This window comes from Mus musculus, chromosome 2, assembly GCF_000001635.26.
Source record: "Mus musculus strain C57BL/6J chromosome 2, GRCm38.p6 C57BL/6J".
NCBI lineage: Eukaryota > Metazoa > Chordata > Mammalia > Rodentia > Muridae > Mus > Mus musculus.
In genome coordinates, this window is record NC_000068.7 from 52,032,651 (window position 1) to 52,058,500 (window position 25,850).

The 25,850-nt window shown below is 42.1% G+C and overlaps 1 protein-coding gene across 1 annotated transcript; it reads left to right on the forward strand.

Moving 5' to 3' along the window:
- Nucleotides 1–5,462: 5,462 nt before the first annotated feature.
- On the forward strand, nt 5,463–24,031 carry Tnfaip6 (tumor necrosis factor alpha induced protein 6). The gene is made up of 6 exons (NM_009398.2): nt 5,463–5,619; nt 11,079–11,216; nt 14,781–14,942; nt 18,193–18,421; nt 19,654–19,694; nt 23,158–24,031. Exons 1-6 carry the CDS (start codon nt 5,526–5,528, stop codon nt 23,319–23,321), a joined length of 828 nt encoding a protein of 275 aa, NP_033424.1. The 5' UTR covers nt 5,463–5,525; the 3' UTR covers nt 23,322–24,031.
- Nucleotides 24,032–25,850: the final 1,819 nt, after the last annotated feature.

Genomic DNA, 25,850 nt, shown 5'->3' on the forward strand with positions numbered 1-25,850 from the left:
CGATCTAGAATCACAGAAGAGCAAGCCAGAAGATTATCTAGTGTAGAGTAATTGAAGTGGTAGACACACGCTAACAGAAGTCACCATTCTCTGAGCTGCGATCCTGGACTACAGACACAAGATGATTGGTCAGCTGCCTCAAGCCTCCGCCACCATGACTGTATGATCCTGGAACTATATTCAAAGGAAACTCTTCCTTTCTTCCTTCCTTCCTTCCCTCCCCTCCCCTCCCTCCCTCCCTCCCTCCCTCCCTCCCTCCTTCCTTCCTTCCTCCCTTCGGTGCTTCTGTCACATCTGTTGTGACAGTACCAAGTCTGGAAGTACCATTCACAATGCCCCGCCCCTTTTCACACCTTCCTTTTTCATAGCTTCCTTTTGATATGCTACCTGTGTCCCAATTTCCCCTTTGTGTCACGACATCGACCTTCTACAATCAGGGCTTCCCTTGAGACTAATATGACATGACTTAATACTATTTTCAAAGAGATTAGATCCTGGGGTGCTGGGGCTCGCTGTGGAGTGTGGGTATAGCATGAACTGCTGCCTCAAGCTCCTGCCGCTGTGGCTTCCCCACCCTGATGGACTGACTCCTTGAACTATGAGCCCAAACAAGTGCTTCTCCCTTATGTTTCTTTGTCAGGGCATTTACCACAGCAACAGAGAAGTATGGGACTCCCTCCCATATTGAGATAGGGTCTCTCTATGTAGCCCTGGCTGTCCTGAAACTCACTCTGTAGACCAGGCGGGTCTCGAACTCATGAGATCTGCCTGTCTCTGCCTCCTGAGGACTGGGACTAAAAACAAGTACTGCCAAGCCTGGCTGCTGCTGCTGCTGCTGCTGCTGCTGCTGCTGCTGCTGCTGCTGCTGCTGCTGCTGCTGCTGCTGCTGTTGCTGCTGCTGCTGCCTCTCCTTCTCCTTCTCCTTCTCCTTCTCCTCCTTCTCCTTCTCCTTCTCCTTCTCCTTCTCCTTCTCCTTCTCCTTCTCCTTCTCCTTCTCCTCCTCCTCCTCCTCCTCCTCCTCCTCCTTCTCCTTCTCCTTCTCCTTCCCCTTCTCCTTCTCCTTCTCCTCTTCCTTCTCCTCCTTCTTCTTTTGTAGTCATAGTCTTATGTAGCCTAGACTGGTCTTGAACTTGTTGCATAGCCAAAGATAACCTGAAAACCTTGATGGCTCTTGAGACTCCAGCTTCTGCTTCCCAAGTGAAGAGAAGCAAGGTTGTTAAATACTGTTCAGAGGTAAGAGAGGTCTTATAGGCAAGCACTACCATACATATCGTGCTGCAATGGGATTTTTGTATGCAGAGGATGCAGTTGGGCATGAGGGAGCCATGGAGATGTTGACCTGTTAGTTAAGACTACATAGTGCTCATGACACACTGCCCCGCTGAGAGTGCCCATGTGGAAAAAGGATTCAAAATACCTCCTTCTCACTTTCTGCTGAATGTCTGGATTCTGCTTTAACTTTATCTATCTATCTATCTATCTATCTATCTATCTATCTATCTATCTACTTTCTCCTTCAAATATTTTACAAGAGTGATAGCTTTGGGCCACGGTATCAGCTCAGATTCTGAGTACTTACCTGTGTGTGCTCCTCACTCCCCTCTAGGACAATGGTTCTACACCTGTGGGTCATGACCATCGGAAAAACACATATTTCCGATGGTCTTAGGAATGAGATGCTGCTCAGTAGCAAAATTATAATCATGAAATAGAAACAAAAAAAATAATAATAATTATGGTTGGGGTTCCTAAGGCCATTGGAAATGCGTTTTCTGGTGGTTGCAACCCACAGGTTGAGAACTGCCACTCTAGGCTTTCAAGTATCCAGTGGCTATGTGGGCTTACGAGTGAGAGTCATATAGAAAAGAAGCCAGAAGACAGCTTCCTATACAAAAGGCAGCCTGGCTGGGTTTCCAGCCAGTAATGGCAGATGCAAAAGGATTTAACTGGTAATGTCTCTTGGCCTTGAGAGGACGTTTTATGTTATATTTCGGAGTCTGAGTAGTATGTCTCAGGAACTGGGTATTTCTTAGGCAGTTTCCATATTAAGTGGGTTGGCAACATTCCTCTACTCCCTTCCCAATTATCCACCTACAGCTTCTCCATATATAACCCTATTCATCATTTCTTCCATGAAGGAATTGAGCACATTCTCAAAGCCAGAGCCCACATCCTTACGCATTGCTTGTTTGGTTGCTTGCGACAGTGTCTGGCCACAGTGTTCATGCTTGCCTGGGGCTTGGCATCCCTCTGCCTCTTACCTTCCAAATACTGGGATTATATGTTACCATCATGGCAGACTTAGTCCTTGTTTCCTATTCCCTCAAGGGTAGAAGAGGAACAGGGTGGTCAAATATTGTTCAGAGGTAAGAGAAATATTTATGTTCTGTATGGCTATTATGAGGGGGAGGCAAGAAATCAGCTAAGATTACATTAATCCATCAGAGCACTGCATGAAGTTTTTCCACGTTAAAATGACTCGAACCCTCTGTCCTTGGAGCATCTTTAAAATGCAGAGCGCCCTGGAGGGTATGAGTTGCTATTTACTTGCAGATGCTTTTCTGAGAGGAATTTTGGTAAGTGGGGAGAAGAGATATTTGAGAGAGATGCTAAAATGACAGGACCAAAGAAAGTGACGGTGATGGGGGAGGCTGTGACACTCCTGCAGCAGTGCAGAAGTCAGACTGCATTTGCTCCTTAAGCCACAAACTAAAAATACTCCTGTGATTACACTTTCCAGAGACAACTACCTACTCATCCAATACTCACAGACCGTGCCTTGGTTTTCCATAGCCTCTCCCACGTGGGCACCAAATTTACACTCAAACTAATTAGTGAGCTTCCCCCTCCCCCACTCTCATCTGCTATGTCACAAAGTCAAACATTTCAAATTCTGGTAACTATGGGTGTAGCTTGATAAGAGTCCAGTAAATTCTTTACCCCATACCCTTTTGAAAAAAGAAGAGACCAGGATAAGCCTGTGATGTTCACTAAAAAGATGTCTCCATAACCAGACACGGTGGTGTATGCTTTTAATCCTAGCACTCTGGAGGCAGATGCAGGCAGATCACTGAGTTCAAGGCCAGCCTGGTCTACAGAGTGAGTTTCATGACAGTCAAGGATACAAAGATACCCTGTCACAAACAAAAACAAACAATGGAAGGAAGGAAGGAAGGAAGGAAGGAAGGAAGGAAGGAAGGAAGGAGGGAGGGAGGGAGGAAGGAAGGAAGGGGAGAGAGTAGAGAAGCTGGAGCTACAGAGACGGCTCAGTGGTTAAGACCACTTACTGCTCTTACAGAGGACCCAGGTTTAGTTCCCAGCACCAAGATGGCCCACAACCATATGCCATCCAAGTTCCAGGGAATTTGATGCTCTCTTCTGACTTCTTTAGGCACTTCATGCACATTATGCATGGGCATTCATGAGGCAACACACACACAAAATCTAAAAATATGTTTTAAAATAGGAATAGAGACGCTAAGTAGCAAAGACTGAGCAGCAAGAAAAAGGAAAGCTACATAAAGTGCCTATCAACCAACATCAGGAAATGCCTCTATAACAGTGTGATGTGAGCAGACACATCACCTAAGCGTCTTGCATTTTTGTGGGGAAGGGGAATTTGGGGGGCTGGAAGGCATGCTGACCTTCCCAGATCATCTCATACTTTGATCATTTTCGAACAAGTTCAATGGATCTAGGAAAGTTGGGCCATACTTGCATTAACTTCATCATCATCTACCTGTCACCAGAATGTTTGACTGGTGCCTTCTTTCCGCAACTTGTGAGCGATGGCAAAAGAACTCAGGAGAAGCACCAGCATGTATACAATAGGCAGAACTCACTACCAAGTACAGCACACCCTTGAGGGTGCGAGGGAGCCCGCTGTGGTGGCACAGATGCCCCGGTGGCACACACCTTTAATCTCAGCACTCAGGAGGCAGAGATAGAGGCAGAGGCAGGTTGACCTCTGGGAGTTCGAGCCCAACTTTATCTATATAGCCAAGTTCTAGGACAACCGGGGCTACATAGACGGAGATCCTATCGCCAAGAAAACAACAACAACAAAAGAAATAGTACACAATAGCCAAAAGGTTCAGAGATACTACTACCACAATCCGCATGGGGCTTTTGTTTTGTTTTGTTTTGTTTGCTTTTTGGCTTTTTTTTTTTTAACAGATGTTTTTTCTGAGAGGCTTTGTGGTGTTCAAATGATTGATGAGCCTGTTTGTGTGGATTCTGACAGGAAAGAGGATGGTATGGTATATCTTTGTGTCTGCCTGGTACTGATGATTGGACCTAGGATCTTACACATGTTATAGGCATGCTCTACCGCTGAGCTGTCTCCCCCCTCCCCCTCCCCGTACCCCTCCCCCTCTCCCTCTCCCACAGTCGGTCTCCTTTTCTTATTCTGAGACAGTCTCATTAAGTTGCCCAGAGTGACAGGCATGAGGACAGGCTGAGTGGGTGGGCACATAAGCATCTCTGGAAAGAGACCGTTTTGTAGGTCAGGCCTGCTGCAATTACAGTCCCGTACCATTGGGCCTGGCTGGTCTGTATCAGACAAGCCTCTTGCTACATAGTAATCTTGCTACATAGTAATCTTAAATTTCCTAGAGTCAGGCTTAGTTACCCATTAATGACTGACTTTCTAGGCAGTTCAGGATGCCATGTCTACCCCCAGAACCAGAAATATGACCGAAATCCTATTCTTCTGACCAGTAGTGAAGAGCTCCCGCCTATTTTCATGCAGGCTATGACTGTAAGGAGTCTAGCCATCCCACCCCCCACCCCCCACCCCGCAGGAGTCCTTCAAACCTGCTAGTATCTAACTACTTAAAATACGCCTTGTGTTAACATAGCGAAATATTTAGATAGTCCAAGAATGTCCTAAGACTCTCAAACTGGGTTCCTTTTCTCAAAACTGGTGTATTTACGGGGGGGGGGGGTCCTGTCTTGCTGGGTTTGCCAAGCTACATACACCTTTGTACCTTTGTTATAAATCTTCACAGACTTATTTGGCAATGTATAGCAAAAACTAAAGCGATACTATCACACTCAAGACCACGAAGATTAGGGTCAAGTCACAGACTCCCAAATTAACAATTCAAACAGGACCTTCAGGATTTCTCAGAGAATTCCGCTGGAGTTCGGCTTTTTTTTTTTTTTTTTTTTTACCGCTTCTTAATCTGCAACAAACGCCACAAACTTTCTAACTGAAAAGTGCTGGTGACTGACAGAAATAAACGAACTTGTTTCTGAGAAAGAGACTTTAAAACGTAGATGCTCATCCCCCGCCCTCCGTTCTGGTTGCCAATGCAAATGAGTCAGAGGGCTTGCTTCAGACACTGAACTAATTGTGTAACTCCGCAACGGAAAGTGCCATTGGAGAATACATGCTGACCTCACAGCCGAAAAAAACTATTTAAAAGATGTGGAAACCAGATGTTTCAGCCGCATTCCAGCCGCTGCTCTGAGAATTTCGTGTGGGCAGCCCCGACATTGTAACCGGCTCTGCAACCGAAGAGATGGTCGTCCTCCTTTGCTTATGCGTCTTGCTGTGGGAAGAGGCTCACGGATGGGGATTCAAGAACGGGATCTTTCATAACTCCATATGGCTTGGTAAGAAACTTCACTCGCGAGCTTCATGTTGGGAATATCGATCCATTGACATCATAGAGGACTGAATGGAAGGAGTGAAATTTTCTAGTGTGTTCAAAGCTGGTGTTTTCACAGAAAATACTTTAGAGAGACAGTGACTGGCATGCCATTAAACAAAGAAAGTTTTCTTTTAAAATTGAAGGCTATCCTTTTATACAATATATTGTTCAACAACAACAAAAAAGAGGTTAAGATGTGCTAACATTGTAAAAATATATTTCAAGATTTCAAAGCAGATATGGTCGCTGACTGGTGGGTATTTCTTTATGGAACTAAAACACTACTATAACGTTTTTGTTTTGTTTTCCCACTGCACTGGCAGTAAGGTTTTAGGTGAGATGATGCAGGCTGACCTGCAGCATCTCTGAGCTCTGTGGACTCTGAGCTACAGGGTACAGCTTAACTTTTCTGTCTTTCAACTGTTCTAACAAGGCTCGAGTGTGGCTGGTGCAGGAAAGAAGATGAAAATGCTTTGTCCTTTTTAGTACGTTCATCAGGTTTGGCTCTTTCTGTCATGGGAGTACGTTCCTAGACCTTTGGTTAAATGGGGAAAGTTCTTTTTGCTGTTTTTGTTAAGTGTAAGGAATGACTTGGGCTAAACGCTGAAGATGAACAAAAGACCAGCAAATGAATATTAACACAGAAAACTCAGAATTCCCATTATAGCACTCAGAACAACACTTGAATCCTTATCATTTAAGTTGGATGCTACATTTTGTTCATTATTGTATTTAGTAGAGAATTTTTTTGATTGCTTGTTGGAGGGATCATCTTATTCTTGTGCAGAATAAACAAAACAAACAAACAAACAAACAAAAAACAGACAAAGCAAAATCAACCTAGATCTTGGTTTTTTGCTTGCTAGGCAACACATGGCTGTAGACTATTTTTCCCTCTCAGCAGTATTCTCTGTGGTAGAAACTGCAGCCATGAGGATCTCATTAGCTGGATTTGAAATGCACAGCCCTGCCGCCTCTTTTTCCAACTTGAGCCGAAACTAGTCGCAGTGTGACCATTTGGTCAAGATGGGCTCTGAAATTTGGTAGACGTGTACATGCAATCCAACTGAGGTAATACAGACACATTCGTCAGAAATGGGGAAACACCATAAAGCTGGTAGGAATTGAAGTCATGTGGGGAGATCTTGAAAGGCTGTCAAATTCTCCTGGGTTGGGGTGATTTGAAGTCATTGTTTTTGTAATGTTTTGAATGTGTATGCTACAGAACTGTAAACCTGAGTAAAAAGCAGTTCTGCCCTGAAGGTGGAGTGAAGCGAGCCCAGCCTTTGTGAGGAGCACAGCACAGAGGCTTGAGACCCTGTCAAATGCTTCAATCTGGGACGAATTACTGACTAGTCAGCCCAGCACAAATTGGTTACAGTTGGTTGGGTCAATATAATATTAGAAACTGTTCAGGGAGAAAAGAGAGCTGGGTTCAAAGGGAAGGATCTGGTAACAACTGTGAAGAACAGGACGTTTGAACTCTGTGACTTCTAATTTCTTTAACGGCAACTCACCAAGAAAGGAACAGACTCACGAGAAATCAGTCAATGTGGGTCTCGAAACTGAACACTGAAGACAGAGATCAATTATTTTCTGTCTTCCTCCTGGATCTGCAAAAGGCATACTATAAGGTCCTGATAGGTGGCTACTGCTATCATTGTTCCCATTTTCTAGATGAAGAAACTGAGGCTCAAGTAGTGATGTCTGCAAGGTTACTTAACTCCTCCCCCCCCAAAAAAAAAGCAGCACAAGGCAGAGCCTACAGTCCACTGTTGTCATTTCCAAAAACAAAAACAAACAAAAAAAAACCCTTTTTTCAGTTTTAAAAATTAAATAGCAGAAGAGAAAAATGAATAAAATAGTTTTAGACACATGTATCTTTTAAAAGTTAGAGTTTTGTTGTATTAAGTTTTGTCATGATAGCAGAAAATTCTAAATCTATAAATATTTTTTTAAATAACAGATAATACTTTAAAATAATAATGGTCCTGATTTTGTACTTCTAGTTCTTGGCAGTTTCAGGCTGGCCTGGAATACACAGAAAAAAACTTGCCTCAAAATAAATTAACATTCAAAGTTAAAAAATACATACATAAAAGGCTTTGTTTATAATTATCTGGGCAGAATCAAGTATGCCAGTGCATGTCTTTAATGCCAGTACTTAAGAGGCAGATGGAGCTCTGTGAGTTCAAGGCCAACCTGGTCTACATAGTGTGTTCCAGGTCAGCCAGAGCTAGAAAATGACATTGTCTCAAAAAAGCAAACAGTCGCCAGGTAGTGTTTGGCGCATGCCTTTAATCTCAGCACTCGGAAGGCACAAGGCAGGTGGATTTCTGAGTTCGAGGCCAGCCTGGTCTACAGAGTAAGTTCCAGGACAGCCAGGGCTATACAGAGAAACCCTGTCTCAGGAAAACAAAACAAAACAAAACAAAACAAAACAAAACAAAACAAAAGAGCAAACAATCAAAACAATTTCATATAGACCTGTTCCTGAGGAAGAAGTTCTGCAATCACCAAGACTCCAGAGGCTGAGGGAGGACAATAGAGAGTTCACGGTAAGCATAGGCTACATAGTGAGACCTCATCATAAATTATTTCACTAACTGTACTAATTAAATAGTCAAATATCGAGAATTCTATATGTTTGCTCTTTTGGCAAAATAGAATAGAAACATTTAACAAACTGAAATTATAGCCCCTGAAGTCTGTGACTTCTGTTAGTATCATATTACCGAGACACACGCCACCAGTTTCCAACAGTTTTACTTGCCTGCTTGTTTTTAAATTACTGGTAAGACAGTTTGAAATTATTTTCTAAAACTCTTTGTTGACCTCTCCCCAGAAATGTATTTCAAGTTTGGAGTAAAATATTAAGAAAAACAGTTTGAAGAAGAGTTGTCATCCATTGAAATAATTTGTGCAATTTTTTGTATAGAATTTTTTTTACTCTAAATTCTTGAAATATGGATAGATTTCAACTTTTTAAATTAGCAACAATGTTCATAATAAATAATCAAATTAAGCATGCATCCTTTTTCTTTAGCAAAAGGCATAGTGTCTCAGATAAAAATACTTAGTTCAGTGTGGTGGCATGCATCTTTTAATTTCCTGTGCACTGGTGTTTTGTCTGTGTGTATGTCTGTGTGAGGGTGTTGGATCCTTTGGAACTGGAGTTACAGACAGTTGTGAGCTGACATGTGGGTGCTGGGAATCTCCTCGTTCTCTGAAAGAGCAGCCAGTGTTCTTAACTGCTGAGCTATCTCTCCAAGCCCCAGTGGCACATTTTAATTTTCCTACTTAAAGGGCTGACACAGGAGAATCACAAGTTCTAGGCCAGCCTGGGCTATATACCAAGACCCTATGAGGAAGAAAGAAAGAAAGAAAGAAAGAAAGAAAGAAAGAAAGAAAGAAAGAAAGAAAGAAGGAAGGAAGGAAGGAAGGAAGGAAGGAAGGAAGGAAGGAAGGAAGGAAGGAAGGAAGGAAGGAAGGAAGGAAGAAAGAAAGAAAGAAAGAAAGAAAGAAAGAAAGAAAGAAAGAAAGAAAGAAAGAAAGAAAGAAAGAAAGAAAGAAAGAAAGAAAGACAGGGCTGGAGAGATGGCTTTAGTTAAAGCATTGGTTGATCTTTCAGAGGATGGGTATTCCTCTGAAAATCCTCCTGGCAGGGTTACAATCACCTGTAACTCTAATCCCAGCAGATTCAATACAGTCTTCCGGACTCCTTAAGCACTAGACACACATGTGGTACCCAGACAAACATGCAGAGAAAAAAGCAAAACACGCATACACATATATTTAAAAATTAACTTAAAAAAGGTAACTATACTTTAGTTACCTGCTCATGCATGTCTAAATTCTTTGAGGGGACAGCAGGGTCTGGTCCACAATACCTAGGACATTTCATCAAGTTTCAGGCTTCAGTGAGTGAGGAAATTAATGACCGTGTAGAGGCTTTGCCTCATGAAGGAACCTGGACCACGAGTCATTTACAAGGCGGAAATGATCTCCACTGGTGATGAGCTGATGTTGCTAGCATGTTCTGGTCCATAAGCATGGAATGTAAGCTCAGTTGGTAGAGCTTGTCTAACATGCATAAAAAATCTGCTCAGGTTCCCCAGTACCTAATAAAACTAAGTGTTATGCCTGTGACCCCAGCTCTCAGGAGTTAAGGCAAGCATCACAGAGCTCAAGGACTTGCTCAGCTACAAAGCCAGTTAGGGGCCAGCCTGGCACAGGAGACCCTGCTTCAAAATAAGCGAGTGAATAAAAATAGTCAATTGACTGTTGTCTTCTCTAAGCAATGGGCTTTTACCATCTAATTTAGGAAAGCTGGATCCTTGGAGTCTAGAAAAGCATGAAACACAGCCAGCACCATTTCCCGTCACGCTGTGGCAGAGTCGGCATTAGTTTGAGGAAAAGAAAAGAAAAAAAAAATATGAGTTGAATCAGGACATGTTTCTGGATCTGTGTCTTATGTGCTGAGGCATTCAAGAATTCCCTGGAAACATCTCCACAGTGGCCAACGGGACAGATCAGTATACAAATAGGAATAGGAAGCTGGACCACTGGGTGGCTCTATCAGCACTATTGGAGATAAACTCGTGACCATCATCGGGGAGCCTCTTCACATTGTTTCTATGGAGACATCACTGCAGTCCCCAAACAGTTCACTGAAACAGTGACCCACTGGAAGGCAGGGTGTGTGTGACTTGCCGTCGCCTAAACTATGCTGGGAACAACACATGAACAAACAAGTCAGGGAAAGAGGTTAGAAGGGAGCCAGGGTTTCTCTCAGGCATGTTCAAATCTCTTTCCTTAGTGCTCTACTTGCTCGCTGAGGACTCTGTCAGATTTTCCCACAGTGTTTAAGTTTTTTTACTAAATCTTCAGCTATATCATCTTAATCATATAGTCACGTCCTCCCTCTTTGTGAGCTTCCATTTTCACGGGCTTATTTTACCTTCTAAACTTCCTTCATCTACTATGGTCCTATCCAAGCAGGGTTTCTTTATGTAGCCCTGACTATCCTGGAGCTAGCTCTGTAGACCAGGCTGGCCTTGAACTCACCCCCCTCCCCCCCCAAAAATCTTCCTAAAGCCAAAGGAATACCAAGACTGTATTACTTGTGGTTAGTCTAGAAATACAATACGATGCTGTATTTAAAACTTTCTTTCATGCTATCAGAAACTATTTAAACTCCAGTCTTTACGTGTCCAACCTATATCCCCCTAAAATTCTCCCTCATTCTTTCCCCAACCCCCACAAAGCTTTCTAACAATAAAAACTTAACTACCGTGGCAGCTGACCTAGAAATTTCTTTGCCAAGAACATTTATCTGATGTAATCCTCCCGCTGGGGCAAAATTTCCTTTGTTCCACAAGAATGGATAATAGTGCATTGATGAGGTTCTATAATCCACAGAACAAGCAGCGGGCGTATACCACAGAGAAGCTCGGGCTGGCAGATACAAGCTCACCTACGCCGAAGCCAAGGCCGTATGTGAATTTGAAGGTGGTCGTCTCGCAACCTACAAGCAGCTAGAGGCAGCCAGAAAAATTGGTAACTGATTTGATAATAGTTTTTCTTCTTATTCACTCTAGAGGACTTGGAGGGGGGAAATCCCCCATTTCCATAACTCTTATTAAAATTTTTCTCTCAAGCCCTTTGGGACCATTCTCTATGTGATGAGAATATCTGGGCTTCCCTCATTGCTTCTGCCTAAAGTCAGAAGTTCCTGGTAACAGCATCTCCTGAGGGTTGGGCACCATCCAGTGAGAATTAAGAAAATACAAGTCATGGTAGAGATACAGGGAGTTTGGGTGAGGAGCAGACATGAAATTATCCATCAGAAGGAGCTTCATTAGGAGAGAGAACCTCCCAACACCATCAGGGGCTGCAGAAAAACGTGACTGAGACTTGAAAATCGGGAGAACAAGAAGTAAGATGAGGCCTTTATGGGAGAGAGACAAAGACAGACATGGGGAGAGCGGTCAAAAAGACTTGCTTTCAAAACCTGGAAAGGGACTTCATTAGCAGAGAGCTTCAAGTGAGATACCCAACATGTATAGTTTGACATGGGCCTTGATGGAAAAGGTCTTTGAGTCCTAGGAACAAAGGGAGGTTTCAAACTGTCATAGATTTCTATGGTGTGCCCGGAAGCTCCACTCATGTGATTTAGCCCCACTTAGGCCATGTGACTCCTGACATAGCATTGAGCCAAGTTTTAGCAGGACCACAGACTTACCTTGCAGCTATGAAGGGGAGGGGCTACAAAGTCACAGCACAACACACTTCTTAATTCTCTGTCCTCAAGATTTCTTAGAGAGAGAAAGAGGTAGATAGAGGGTCTGTAATCTAAAAATAAACACCAAAGGAAAATACTACCCCAGTTACCTTGGTATCATTGAAACACTGTGTGTTAATGTTACTGTAATTGAGCCAGGCGTGGTGGCACACGCCTTTAATCCCAGCACTTGGGAGGCAGAGGCAGGCGGATTTCTGAGTTCGAGGCCAGCCTGGTCTACAAAGTGAGTTCCAGGGCTATACAGAGAAACCCTGTCTCGAAAAACCAAACCAAACCAAAACAAAACAAAACAAAATGTTACTGTAATTGGTACACCTTTAAATATTGTCCTGTCTCTCTTGGCATGTTAATGTTGATTTCCTCTGCTATTAAAGCATGCAATTTTACAAATCAATTTACCTAGTAGTAGTGCAGGGTCTCTGACTACCACAGCCAGCAGAGTAAGGATGTAAGAGAGGCAAGAAAGTAGTTTGGTTCAACAGGACTCAGTAGCTGCTGTTGGTTTAGACTTCGGGAGTCTGACCCCAAGTCATTTGCTTTAGGCGTATTTTAAGTACATCACAATTGATAACAATTAACCCAATTCTGTGTGCACAATAAAATATGACTACATGGAAATTCTTTGTAAAGTACATGTGATATTTCCCATAAAGATGGGGTCTATAGATTGACAAGTTCACAATAGGGTCTGTAGTCTCAGCCATGCAGCTAGTGCAAAGGTCACCAGGCTATTAACCATGTCTGTTCCCAGACTTCTAGGCAGAAAATAGGTTACACATCCCTCCCTTTGAAGAGACAACCCTGTGTGTTTAACATTCCCGGTTCCCCTGGTGCTTATCTGTGAGCACAAGGACGTCTGAGCCTCCCACAGTCGTAGAAAAGTTACAATTTAAGAAACTTTTCTTTTAGTTTTTCTTTCTTTATTTTTTTTTTCAAAATAAGAGTCCCACTATATATCCCAGGCTGGCCTCAAACTTGGGATCTTCATCGAGCCTCTACTAACCTCAGGCTGAGACTACAGGTACACACCACCACACATTTGTACCACTGTGCTGTAAAATTAAAAGCAGTGAGGTGGGTTTTACAGCGGTAGAAAAAAGAAACTGGGAAGATGCTAATGCTAAGATATTCCAGCAATTTCTATCCTGAAAACTCCAGCAATGAACTATTGCTCTTATTTGGGCTGGCTTGATTTTTGCTTTTGTATATGTTGCTTCTTTGTCTGTTTGCCCACGCTGGTCTCCAATTCACTCGATAACCAAGGCTAGTGTTAAGCCACTCCTTCCTCCTCAGCCTCCCAAATCTTGGGACTCCAAATGCAGTCAGACCACATAGCCCCAGCCTGAAACTTGATTGTAGACCAGGCTAGCCTTGAATTCAGAGCTATCCCGTCTATCTCTGCCTCCCAAGTGCTGACATTAAAGGCATGGACCACCACACCTGGCTACTACGATTTGCTTCTTATTAAAAAAGCTAGCCACCTTTTCCCTTGTGACGCCTCATCAGAATTCCTTTCCTCATAGGCAAGTACCTGGCAGAGCCTACACGAGTTTTATACTTTACTCAAGCAAGACAAACATGCAGCAGTAGATTACCCCACAGCAGCAGAAAGGGATACTTTCCAGGATCTCCACTGATAAGCAGTAGCCAAGGATGCTCAAGTCCTATGGATCAAACCCAGGGCCACACCCTGCTGCTCGGGCTCAGGCTTGCAGCCATCCACCAACATTCACGTCTACTTTGTGTTTATTTGCTTGCTTCTGTGACTTTTATTTGTGTATTTTTTGTTTTTGAGACAAAGTCTTGCTGGTCTCAAACTTGTGATCCTCCTGCCTCAGTTGCCTGAGTAAAGATATTATGGACATGAATACCCTGCATATTTTAAAATCAGAGATTGTTTCTAGTATCTGCCATAATATGAGCACATGTAAATACATGTTTAGATGTACTTTTTGTCTGGCAGAGATTGGATTTCGGGTATCAACCATCTGAGGCCAATGCTCTGCCACTGAGCTATAGCTCATCTCAGATGCAGTTCTCTAAGGAAGCAATTTTCATTCCCATTTGGTTGGATGCACAGATGGATGGCTGAGGGTTTTCACTTAAATGCACACCCAGCTTCTCAGACAACTGCCCAAACGACCTGAAACCAATGGTCCTCATACTCCACATGACCCTCAATTCTAATCTAACTGCATTCGCTTTTTGTTTTCAAATAGAGCCACTAACTAGTTAAAGTCAGAATTCGAAACGTATATCCAGGCATGCTGGCTGCATGCCTGCAACCCTAGTAGCACTAGGAGTTCAAGGTCAGCCTTAGCAAAAAAACAGAGTTTAAGGCCAACCTGGATGACAGGAAATCATGTCTCAAGAAAAAATGGTGAGCCAGGCATGGTGGTTTAATCCCAGAACACAGGAGGCAAAGGCAGGTGGATCTCTGTGAATTCGAGGCCAGCCTGGTCTACAAATCAAGTTCCAGGACAGCCAGGAATATTCAGAGAAACCCTGGTCTTGAAAACAAAACACAAAACAAAACAAAGCAGAAAAAAAGAAAAGATATGTGTTACTTGTATTTAGACTTCGGTTTAGTGTTGTGTTGGTGGTGCTAAGGTATTACCTAACGCCCAAGGCTTGATACTCCACCTCACAATGTAGCCAAGTCTGACCGTGATCTTAAAATCCTTCTCCCTCATCTTCCAGAGTACTACAATTGCGGAGTTCTCCTATTTCTCAAGGGTTTGGCCCCTTGAGAAACTTACAGTAGGAAGTGATAGTCTTTTCCTACTAAATGAATCCCTAAACTTCTCTTCCCCTTTCAGGATTCCATGTCTGTGCTGCTGGATGGATGGCCAAGGGTAGAGTCGGATACCCCATTGTGAAACCTGGGCCCAACTGTGGATTTGGGAAAACGGGTATCATCGATTATGGAATCCGGCTCAACAGGAGTGAGCGATGGGATGCCTATTGCTACAACCCACATGGTTTGTTCTTTAAAATGATAATTCTGTGCTTGCAAAAGTAGTTACATGAACAACAGCCGCAAAGCTGTTACCTACCAAGAGATTACGAAAGAAAACAGCTTTTCCATCTAAAAATGAGTAAATGTGGTGATGGTGATGATAATATTATACCCACAATTCATAGGTCCTTTCTTGCTGTTCAGGGACCTGAACTGTGTTCCCTCCTCCATATTCCCACTAAAGAAGGAGAATTATTCTTTGATTGTGTTCTTAGGGTTAAAAAGCAGATTCTTCTTTTCAGATATATTCTCCCAGACAATGTAACAATGTTATTCATCACATCATAGAGACTTTCTGGAATTTGCTAGCACACTGATGTGATGAAGTGTTGGATCTACCTTATACGAAATTCCACATCATAGTAGGAGGGTGATAGCCACAGTCTAGGCTCCTGTCTCAGTCTTGCTTAATAGTACTGACTATCACAGAGCAGCCTTGCATGTCCATAAGCAACATATAGCACAAAATTAAGTGGATTCCAAGTAGAATTTTGCTTAGAGCTGGACACTACATGTTATGATGCAGTGAGTGGGTATCCTTGGCAGGCCCAAGCCAAGGTGTACCCCTGAGAAATCACACCATGCAACAGATCTGATGGAAAAGAGGTTTGTTGCAGGAAGGAAGGAGAGTGAGGACCTGGGGAAAGGATAAAGGCAGACAAGTGGACATGTGGATAGACAGACAGACAGACAGGGAACATAACCATGAGAGCAGAAAGAGGTAAGGGTGTGTGTGTGTATGTGTGCAGAGATGGGCGGAAGACACTGAGAACACAGAGAGCTTTGGTGGAGGGTAGGGCCTTCCCACCTATTCTCCCTCCCCCTTCTCCCAGACCTGGTGGTGGAGACAGGTCATAACATTAGCAGCAGCTAGGTCCCTGAGAGTAGGACAATGGATTTGCCTGTACACTAACACTATATTCATTCAAAACAAAGTACAAGGCATTTATCACAGACTATGACCAACAAATCATTTTGGTTCCTTGTTTTGTTTTGTTTGGGTTTTGTTTTATTTGGGTTTTGTTTTTGTTACTGCTATTGCTGTTTTGGGGGGTTTCGTTTGTTTTGATTTGTTTTGGTTGGTCTTTGTTTTTTTAGACAGGGTCTCATTGTTCACCCCTGGCTAGCCTGAAACTCAATATGTAGATCAGGCTGACCTGGAACTCACAGAGTGCCAGGACTGAATGTGTGTGGCAACATACCTGGCCCAAATCAATTTGTATACACCACAATGCTTTTAGTCCTAGCCTGTACTATACCACTGTTATTGTTAATTATTGCCAGAGTCTAGAGTGAAGACAGGTTTGGTAGCGTATGTCTTTAATCTTAGCCGTTGGGAAACAGAAGCTGGCATATCTCTGAGTCTGAGGTTAGCCTGGTCTACATAGTGAGTCCCCCAGCCATCCAAAGCTTTATAGTAAGACCCTGTCTCAAAAATACACAACAAAGCCAAAGTATAGGGTAAATGAAGCGATGTTAATGAAAGGAATTCTCCAGAATCCATTGTCATCTAATACAGATATCATCTTAGTTCATAAATCTTTATAAATTGCTGCCTCTTCTCTGTAGGCTAAGTATTTCTTATTCTGGGAATTTGTGCACAGAATCCTGGGAGAGTTGCTCTTTCCCAGTTCTCAGGACAGCCAGTTTCTCTAGACTTAGTATGTTGATTATACATGGTGGGGAACAGCTTGAGGGACAGAGAGCTCCCTACACCACTACTAGGAAAATAGCTTGTCAAAATACATTGGAATAAAAAACTAATATCAGAAAAATTAAGCAATCTTCATTGAAATCACTGAGTTAGAGCTGATGAAGATGAGCTAGAATAGGCTCTGTAAGTAGGGGGCTGGAAAGTTGGCTTAGAGGCTAAGAGCACTTGCCTCTCTTGCAGAAGGTCAGTTTTCATTCCTACACCCACATGGCAGCTCACAACCCTTCAGAACTCTAAGTCCAGGGATCCCAAAGCCTGTTTTTCACTTCTGAGGCCACCAGGCATGTTCATGAAAGTGTTCAAGAATACAGTTACTCATTCAGGTTAGGATGTGCGAAATGATGCAGGCTAACCTCATGTATGAGTGCTTTGGTTTTTAAGACAGAATTTCACTGTGCAGCACTCTCTTTCTCTCCCTCTTCCTCTCCCTCTCCCTTTCTCTTCCTATCTGTCCCTCAATTCCTTTCTCCCTTCCTCCCTCTATTTCTTCTTCCCTCCCTCCTTCCCTCCCTCCCTTCCTCTCTTCCTTCCTCCTTTCCTTCCTTCTTCCTCCCTCCCTCCTTCCTTTCTTCCCTCCCTTCCTCCCTCCTCCTCCCTCTTTCTCCAGGGTATCCCTGTGTATCCCTGGTTGGCCTTGAATTCACTATATAGACTACTATACTGGCTTCAAACTCACAGAGGTTCGCCTACCTCTGTTTCTAGAGTGCATCACCATTGTCAATATGTACGAATGTTCTCTTTACCAATTAAAATAATAGCCAGGCCTGGTTGTACAGGCCTATAATCCAGCAAGTGGAAGATATAGGTAGGAAGATCAAGGCTCAAGAACTGTGTTGGCTACATAGCAAGTTCAAGGCTAGCTTGGGCTATATGAGACCTTGTCTTTAAAAGACATATAACAATATTAATGGCTACTTATTGAATGTATTCTTGCTTGACCTGGTAACACATGACCGAATCCTAGCATTCCATGGACTGAGGCAAGAAAATTGAAGCTTTAAGGCTAACCTGAGCTACAAATAAAATTTCCATTTTTTTAAAAAAGAGTATTTTTAGAAAAAGTTTTTAAGTTGGAGAGATAACACAGCCAGTTTAGTGCTTGCTTTGCAAGATTGAAGACCTGAATTCAAAATCCAGAATAAACTTTCTGTTATTGATGATGACAGTGTTTTTGTTTATTGAGACAGAGTCTTTTTACACAACAATGACTTATTGGAATTTCTTATGTAGACAGTTTGGCCTTGAACTCACAGAAATTTGCCTCTTAGGTGCTGAGATGAAACTGCCAGAACTCATGCTAACAAGCAAACAATAGCCAGGCATGGTTACACACACACACAGAGAGAGAGAATAAAAATTTAAAGTTTAAAGAAAATTTAGAAATAATTACCAGCTACAAGTTTATACAACGTATTATAGATCATGTATTGTGATTTCTTTAGTATTTCATATAAAAATAATACATAAGGTCTAAGTGAGCTTTCTTTTCCTATTCCAGCAAAGGAGTGTGGTGGTGTCTTCACAGATCCGAAGCGAATTTTTAAATCCCCGGGCTTCCCAAATGAGTACGATGACAACCAGGTCTGCTACTGGCACATTCGGCTCAAGTACGGTCAGCGAATTCACCTGAGCTTTTTGGACTTTGACCTTGAACATGATCCAGGCTGCTTGGCTGACTATGTAGAAATCTATGACAGTTATGATGACGTCCACGGCTTTGTAGGAAGGTAGGAGTTGGTTCCCTACCCAGCGTGGTCAGAGAACTTCCGGTATTGACCTGACACTCCTTTAGCTTTCCCTCCACTGTTCCTGTGAAAATTGTTCATTATCAGTATTTCTACTCTCTCCAGCAGAAAGTAATCCTTTTTCCTTCTTCTCCCCTTTCTTCTCCGCGTCCCTCTCCTCTCATTTCTCCTCTTCTTCCTCCCCAACCCTCCTCTCCTCTTTCTTTTTTTAAAGATTTACTTATTTTATGTATATGAGTACATAGCTGTCAGACACACCAGAAGAGGGCATAGGATCCCATTACATGTGGTTGCTAGGAATTGAACTCAGAACCTCTGGAAGAGCAGTCAATGTTCTTAACCCCTGAGCCATGTCTCCCGTCTCCTCCTGTCCTTTTCTTTGTCTGGAGACCTGGGACTGCAGGCTGGCCTTAAGGTCATTATGTAGTTCAGGCAGGCCTTGAACTCATGATCCTCCTGCCTCCACCTCCAAAGTGCTGGTTATACGGGCATACTTCTTCACACCTGGCTTTCATATAACGTGCCAAGAAAAGATTTTTTTCTTAGCAGGCTGTACCTATACTAATTATAAAAGCACTGACAGCTGCCATTGATTAATTATTCAAACTTTCACATGACTAAAAACGTGGGGAATGGAATGTCTGTTAAAATGTTCAAGTCAGTCTCTCCCTCCCTCGCTCTCATTTTGGTTACAGGCTAAGTCTTCTGTAGCCCAAGCTAGCCTCAAACTCACTATGTAACTGGGAATGACCTTGAGCTTGATTCTTCTGCCCCCAACTCCATGTTAAAAAAAAAAAAAGAAGAAGTTAAAGATAGCCAGGCAGTGGTGATGCATGCTTTCAGTCCTAGCACTCGGGCGGATCTCTGAGTTTGAGGCCAATCTGATCTACAGAATGAGTTCCAGAACAGCCAGGGTACACCGAGTAACCCTGTCTCAAAGAATCAAAAAAGAAAAAAAAAATTAAAATTAAAATGATTCATTGGGAAGCAGAAGCAAAGAGGCAAGCAGTTCTCTGGTCTACATAGTGAGTGAGTGCCAGGTCAGTCAGGGCTAAATGAGTGGGACCCCATCTGAAAAATAAGTTTCTTGTAATTAGAGAAAAGTGAGCCATTATTTGTGGGGAATAAAGTGTTTAGTTATAAATATGAGCCAAAACAATAGCTGTGTGCTTCTTTGTGTGTGTGACCGCTCTTTTCTAAAAATTCCCTTTCAGATACTGTGGTGATGAACTTCCAGAAGACATCATTAGCACAGGTAATACCCAAGTCACTGCAAAATTTCCATTTGTTTTTCCACGCAGCGTCCTCCAAGTTATTACCATTCATTCGCCCTTTACACTTGAGAGAACTGAAACTTGAGACAGTTCATTAGCTTGCAATAGTGTCAGTTTTTATTGTTAAGACTTTGGCCAACTCTGTGATCAAAATGATGTGTGTGGACAGCTCTTGTTGGCAGGCAACAGCTTAAATCCACCAGTCCCTAAGAACTGCTGTTGGCACAAGGGTCCAGAGTGGTAATAAATGTGTAAAGACTGGCAATGCACTCAGTAGTGGGGTCCTTGCTTTGCATATGCAGTGGCCTTGGGTTTGACTCCCAGCACAGATGACGATGTTGATGATGATAATAATAATAATAATAATAATGACAGAAAATACGCATCCATAAAAGAATTATCAAGTAAACACAACACTCACTGTAGTAAACAAAAGCATTCTTAGTATCACACTCCTTTTCCAGTATAACATCCCTTACAGTTCTAGAGATACTTTCAGCAGCCATTGCATAAGAAAAGAGAAGTTGTTGAAATGTAAATGAAGAAAATATCTAATAAAAAATTGAGAAAGAAAGAAAGAAAGAAAGAAAGAAAGAAAGAAAGAAAGAAAGAAAGAAAGAAAGAGAGAGAGAAAGAAAAGAGAAGTTGTTAAGCCAGGCAGTTATGGCTTTGATTCCAGCTCTCAGGAGGCGAAATCAGGCCAGCCTGGTCTACAGATTGAGTTTCCAGACAGCCAAGGCTACACAGAGAAACCCTGTCTTGGATAAAACAAAACAGAACCCCAAAACAACAACAACAACACAGAAAAAAGAAGTTCTGGAGGCTAAGTCGTGATTAAAAAGGTTTCAAAGGTCTCTTGTTTGGCCACCACAGGATTCTTTTTGAATGCTAATTTATGCAGTAAATCTCAAAAGGCTAGAAATACGAGGCAATGCTTGCTGAATCTCACTTTTACACACACACACACACACACACACACACACACACACACACACACAAACACAAACTCCGAAGTTATTTCATATACCATGTTCTAAGAAATAATACCCTCAAAAGATGCCCCTAGTAACCTAAATTAATCACAGTAGGCAACGCTCCTCTTTAAGTTATCCTAAACTGCTTTTTTTTCCTTTCTTTTTTAACTTTTAGCTAAAAGTCATTTCTCGGAAATCTTTGTTTTCTTTCTCTTTCCAGCGCCTGCACTTGGCATTCTGATAGCTTCTGTTTTCTCTCCAAGTCATAAAATTATCACACTGCTTCACACCTAAGAACAGCACAGCTCAGGGCCCAGCAAAGGCAGTGCCAAGTCCTTCTCAGTGCCTGCCCCACCCAGTCTTGCCACGGAGTTCTGAGGTGTCATTTTTACAAGCTTCGAAGCTCTCTGCTCTGTCCTTGAATGATTACTGTTGAAAGCGTATTAATTTGTTATTGCTGCAATCCAGGGAAACCCACTATAAATAAACCTCTTATCTCTCTTTTCTCCAGAGCAGACTCTATGTTAACAGAACATCTGAATGACATTGGCTTTAGGGCTTTACTAGGGAGTTGGGGCCTGAAGGTTTTTCTTCAAAAACCAACAGCAGAGCTGGGTGTGGATGCAGAGGCAGGAGGACCATGCAGGGATTTAAGGCTAGCCTAGGCTACATACAGTCTCAGGACTACCACCTACAAAGTTTGAAACAGGGTCCCAACTAAGATTGGATTTCAATTCTATGTAGCTGAAAAATCGAAACCAAAATCCTGATCCTCCAGTCTCAGTCTGAATAATTCAAGCCATGCCTTGCCAACCAGGGCTTCTTTTACAGTACAAGTAATACATATCATATATTATATATATATATGATATATATCATAGAAATATATATATATGATATATATCATAGAAATATATATATATATATATATATATATATATATATATATATATATATATATATATTTCTTCCAGTGTCAGAAAAATACAGTGTGACGAATGGAACATGAAGTCTGCAGCCAGGCGGCCTGGACTTGGGTTAGCCTCAGCCAGACATATCAACTCTGTGTCTTTGGCAAAGATCACCTAGTCTCTTGACTCAAGGTCATATCTGTAATAACATGTCATATATATGCTTGTTTCTTTTTAATTTATTTATGGATTGAGGATCTAAGTTAAGAAAGGCTTCCACGGCTACCAAGATGGCTCAGAGGTTAAGAGTACTAGTTCTTGCCGGGCGGTGGTGGCGCACGCCTTTAATCCCAGCACTTGGGAGGCAGAGACAGGTGGATTTCTGAGTTCGAGGCCAGCCTGGTCTACAAAGTGAGTTCCAGGACAGTCAAGACTATACAGAGAAACACTGTCTGGGGGGGGGGGGGGGGGGAAGAGTACTAGTTCTTGCAGAGTCCCAGCTTCAGTTCCCAGCACTCACACGGTGGCCTACCAACATCCCTAAGTCCAGTTCCAGAGGCTCTGATGCCCTCTTCTGACTTTGAAGAGACCAGACTTTTATGTGCTGCACACATATACATACATGCAAACAAAGCACTCATGCATGTTATATAATGGAAGTAAATATAAAAATAAAACAACAATTTTTAAAAGATGCCTCTGCAGGTAAAAGTGGAAAGGAAGATTCACCTCCACAAAGTTGACCTCTGACCTCATGTGCACACTATGGCAAGCTCTCACACGCACAAATGTCAACAACACATCCATACACACAATAATAATGTTCTATTAAATCGTTCCCCCTGAAATAGTCCTGTATTTTGGCACTTTCTGGCCAACATGTTAAAGTGCATTTTAAGTCCACAATAGGAAGTAGGCCTCTAGGTTTATTTCTTGGTTTTCTTTTTAAAAATATGTATATTAGCTTATTGATCAATTTACTATTATTATTATCATTTCATTAGCATTATCATCTTGTTATAGACACACTCTCACTCTATAACCCTAGCTGGTCAGGAAATCACTATATAGATCAGGTTAGCCTTTAACTCACAGACTGGTAGAGGCCACCACACATGGCCTTAAGCTTGCTCCTTAACAATGGAAAATTTGCTGCTCCCCATCAATTAGAAAATAACCCATCCACACCTCAAGTTCTTATAATTCTGTGGATCAGTCCATAAAAATAATTGCTTTAATTGATTATTAATGCTATGAATCAAATCCAGAATCTCAACATGCTAGGCAGGCACCGCATCTTAAAATTGTGTTTATTTCACTTCATCTGGAGAGGCAGAGAAGTGCAGGAGAGCCGAGCCCTGGAGAATCTTCTAAAACAGAAAAGACTTCTCCCACATGAGACAAGGCAACTACAGACACTAACCATGAGAAAGCATGTCTGCAGTCCGTGGTCTCCTTCCCATCCTTATCTGCTCTTCTGTGAGATGAGACATCATTGAATTGTGGAACAAATCCCTGTGGAGTAACCTCCCTGTTCTTTTGTGTGCCTCCCCACACAGGAAATGTCATGACCTTGAAGTTTCTGAGTGATGCATCCGTCACGGCTGGAGGCTTCCAGATTAAATACGTCACAGTGGATCCTGCATCTAAATCCAGTCAAGCCAAAAATACAAGTACTACTGGAAATAAGAAGTTCTTACCTGGAAGGTTTAGCCATCTATAAAAAATTTTTTTTAAAAATGTTCAAAACATCCAGTACAATATTTATATTTGTTTTTGTTGTTGTTGTTGGTTTTTTTTTTTTTATTTTGTTTTGTTTTGTTTTTTTGAGACGGGGTTTCTCTGTATAGCCTTGGCTGTCCTGGAACTCACTTTGAAGACCAGGCTGGCCTCGAACTCAGAAATCCACCTGCCTCCGCCTACCAAGTGCTGGGATTAAAGGCGTCCACCACCACCGCCCGGCTTCAATATTTATATTTGTAGCTCTTGGACCTCGTTTGTTCTCTTTTGTATTTTTATTATTAACATGTATTTATTATTTTTCCAAATGTGAAAGCCATATGTAATTATGTGGAAAATTGACAAATAAATACAGAGAACTTCAAATGAGTTTTTTTTTTAAATCTCATAATTGTACTACACAGAAATAACTAATGTTAAAGTTTTTAAATGTTTGTCTTTCATTCATTTTTCTACTTGTAGTATATGTACATATGTAACTCTATGATTTGCGTTTGAATTTTGGCATTCTGCCTTTTGTAACCTGATATTTTTAACCTTGACATTGTATAGCTCAAGCACTTCCCAAGATCTCTGAGTTTTCTACAAAATGGGACTTTGTAAATATGATTGTTCCCTGCTTTATTTAAGCTGAATTTATATTAGGATTTAAGGTTGTTTTCATAAATATTGCTGTAATAAATACTTTTGGATATAAACATTTTGTAGTTCTTTAATTTTAAAGGGACATAAGCCTAGACGTAGAAATGCAAATCAGAGACTAATTAAAATAGAGTCTTCCTTCCTTCCTTCCTTCCTTCCTTCCTTCCTTCCTTCCTTCCTTCCTTCCTTCCTTCCTTTTTCCAAGACAGGGTTTCTCTAACAGCTCTGACTGTCCTAGAACTCATTTTGTAGTCCAGACTATCCTTGAACTCAGAGATTTTACCTGCCTCTGCCTCCCAATACACCGTCACTGCTTGGTGAATCTTTCTTTTTTAAAAGTTTGAATGTGTTCTCTCTCTCTCTCTCTCTCTCTCTCTCTCTCTCTCTCTCTCTCTCTCTCTCTCTCTCTCTCGTGTGTGTGTGTGTGTGTGTGTGTGTGTGTGTGTGTGTGTGTGTGTGTGTGTGTGAAAGTCAGAAGAGGCTATCAGACCCCTTTGATCTATAGGTCCAGAACTCTTCCCTTTTTGAATAGCAAGAAAAGGACACAAGAATGCACTTTGGTTGGTAATTTGGTTTTTATCTCTCAGTGGATTCCTTGGAGGGTCAGACAAACAACACAGTCAGTATGAGTAACTCCATATGGCTCCGTCTATTGGTCCAAGTACAGGAGCTCAAGCTGCAACAGCCTCCTGTGAGTCTCATTTAACAGAATGAGCATGCCCACTAAGAGATTAGATATTCCAGAACTGGAGAGGCAGTTCAGCAAGTTAAAGGCATATACTCCTCTTACAGAGTACCTATGTCAGATGGGTCACAGTCACATGTAACTCCACTTCCAGGGGATCCAGTGTCTCTGTAGGCACTCACATTTATGTGCCTATGTCTACATATAGACATACACATAATTTAAAATAATAAATATTTTTTAAAGTGATTAGGAGCAGGAAATATGGTTCAATGGTTAAGAGCACTGGCTGTTCTTCCAAAGGACCTGGATTCAATTCCCAGCAATCACATGGCAGCCCACAGTCATCTGCAACTCTAGTTCCCGAGGATCTGATGTCCTCCTCTGGTCTTTGAGAATACAAGGCAGGCATTTACAAGGTGCACAGACAGCAGCAGGGATGAAAAGCAAACAAAGAATATTTAAACAAAATAAAAGCTGGGCACCATGTTGCACATGCCTTTAATCCCAGCACTTGGGAGGCAGAGGCAGGTGGAGAAAAGATGATTTCTGAGTTTGAGGCCAGTCTGTTCTACAGAGAAAGTTCAAGGACAGCCAGGACTACACAGAGAAACTGTGACTCAAAAGTCCCAACCAACCAACCAACCAAAATACAACCAAAGAACAATACATTTTAAAAAGAATATTCTTAGGAAGAAATATAACTCTAGTTTCAGGATGCTTGATATACAGACATACATGGGAACAAAACACTCACATGAACAAAATAAAAGATTTTTATTTTATTTTATTTTATTTTAAAGAGAGCTGTTGAGATTGGTCAGTGGTTAAGAGGACCCAGTTCGTTTCCCAGCACTCCCATGGCATTTTCAGATCTCTTCATCACTCCAGTTCCAAGATGTATATGATACACAGATATACATGTGAACAAAACTCTTAAATAAAAATCAAACAAAATAAATCTGAAAACAGTTTTAAAGCTGGACATGGTTGTGCATACCTTTAATCCCAGTACTCTGTGGGCAGAGAGGCAAAAGGATCTCTGTGAGTTTGAGGCCACCCTGGTCTACAGAGTATGTACCAGGACAACTAGGCTACAATGAAGTTGACTATCTCCTTCCCAGCTGCCATCTGTGTGCCTGGCCACAGAAGAAGCTGCTGAAGCTCTGGGTGAGGAGTGGAAGG

Bases quoted from the DNA above. Each gene is read 5' to 3' on its own strand.
- Tnfaip6 (NM_009398.2), top strand. From the start codon at position 5,526: ATGGTCGTCCTCCTTTGCTTATGCGTCTTGCTGTGGGAAGAGGCTCAC. The intron at 14,943-18,192 runs GTTTGTTCTTTA...TTCCTATTCCAG, and splicing joins CTATTGCTACAACCCACATG to CAAAGGAGTGTGGTGGTGTC. The intron at 19,695-23,157 runs GTAATACCCAAG...CTCCCCACACAG, and splicing joins AGAAGACATCATTAGCACAG to GAAATGTCATGACCTTGAAG.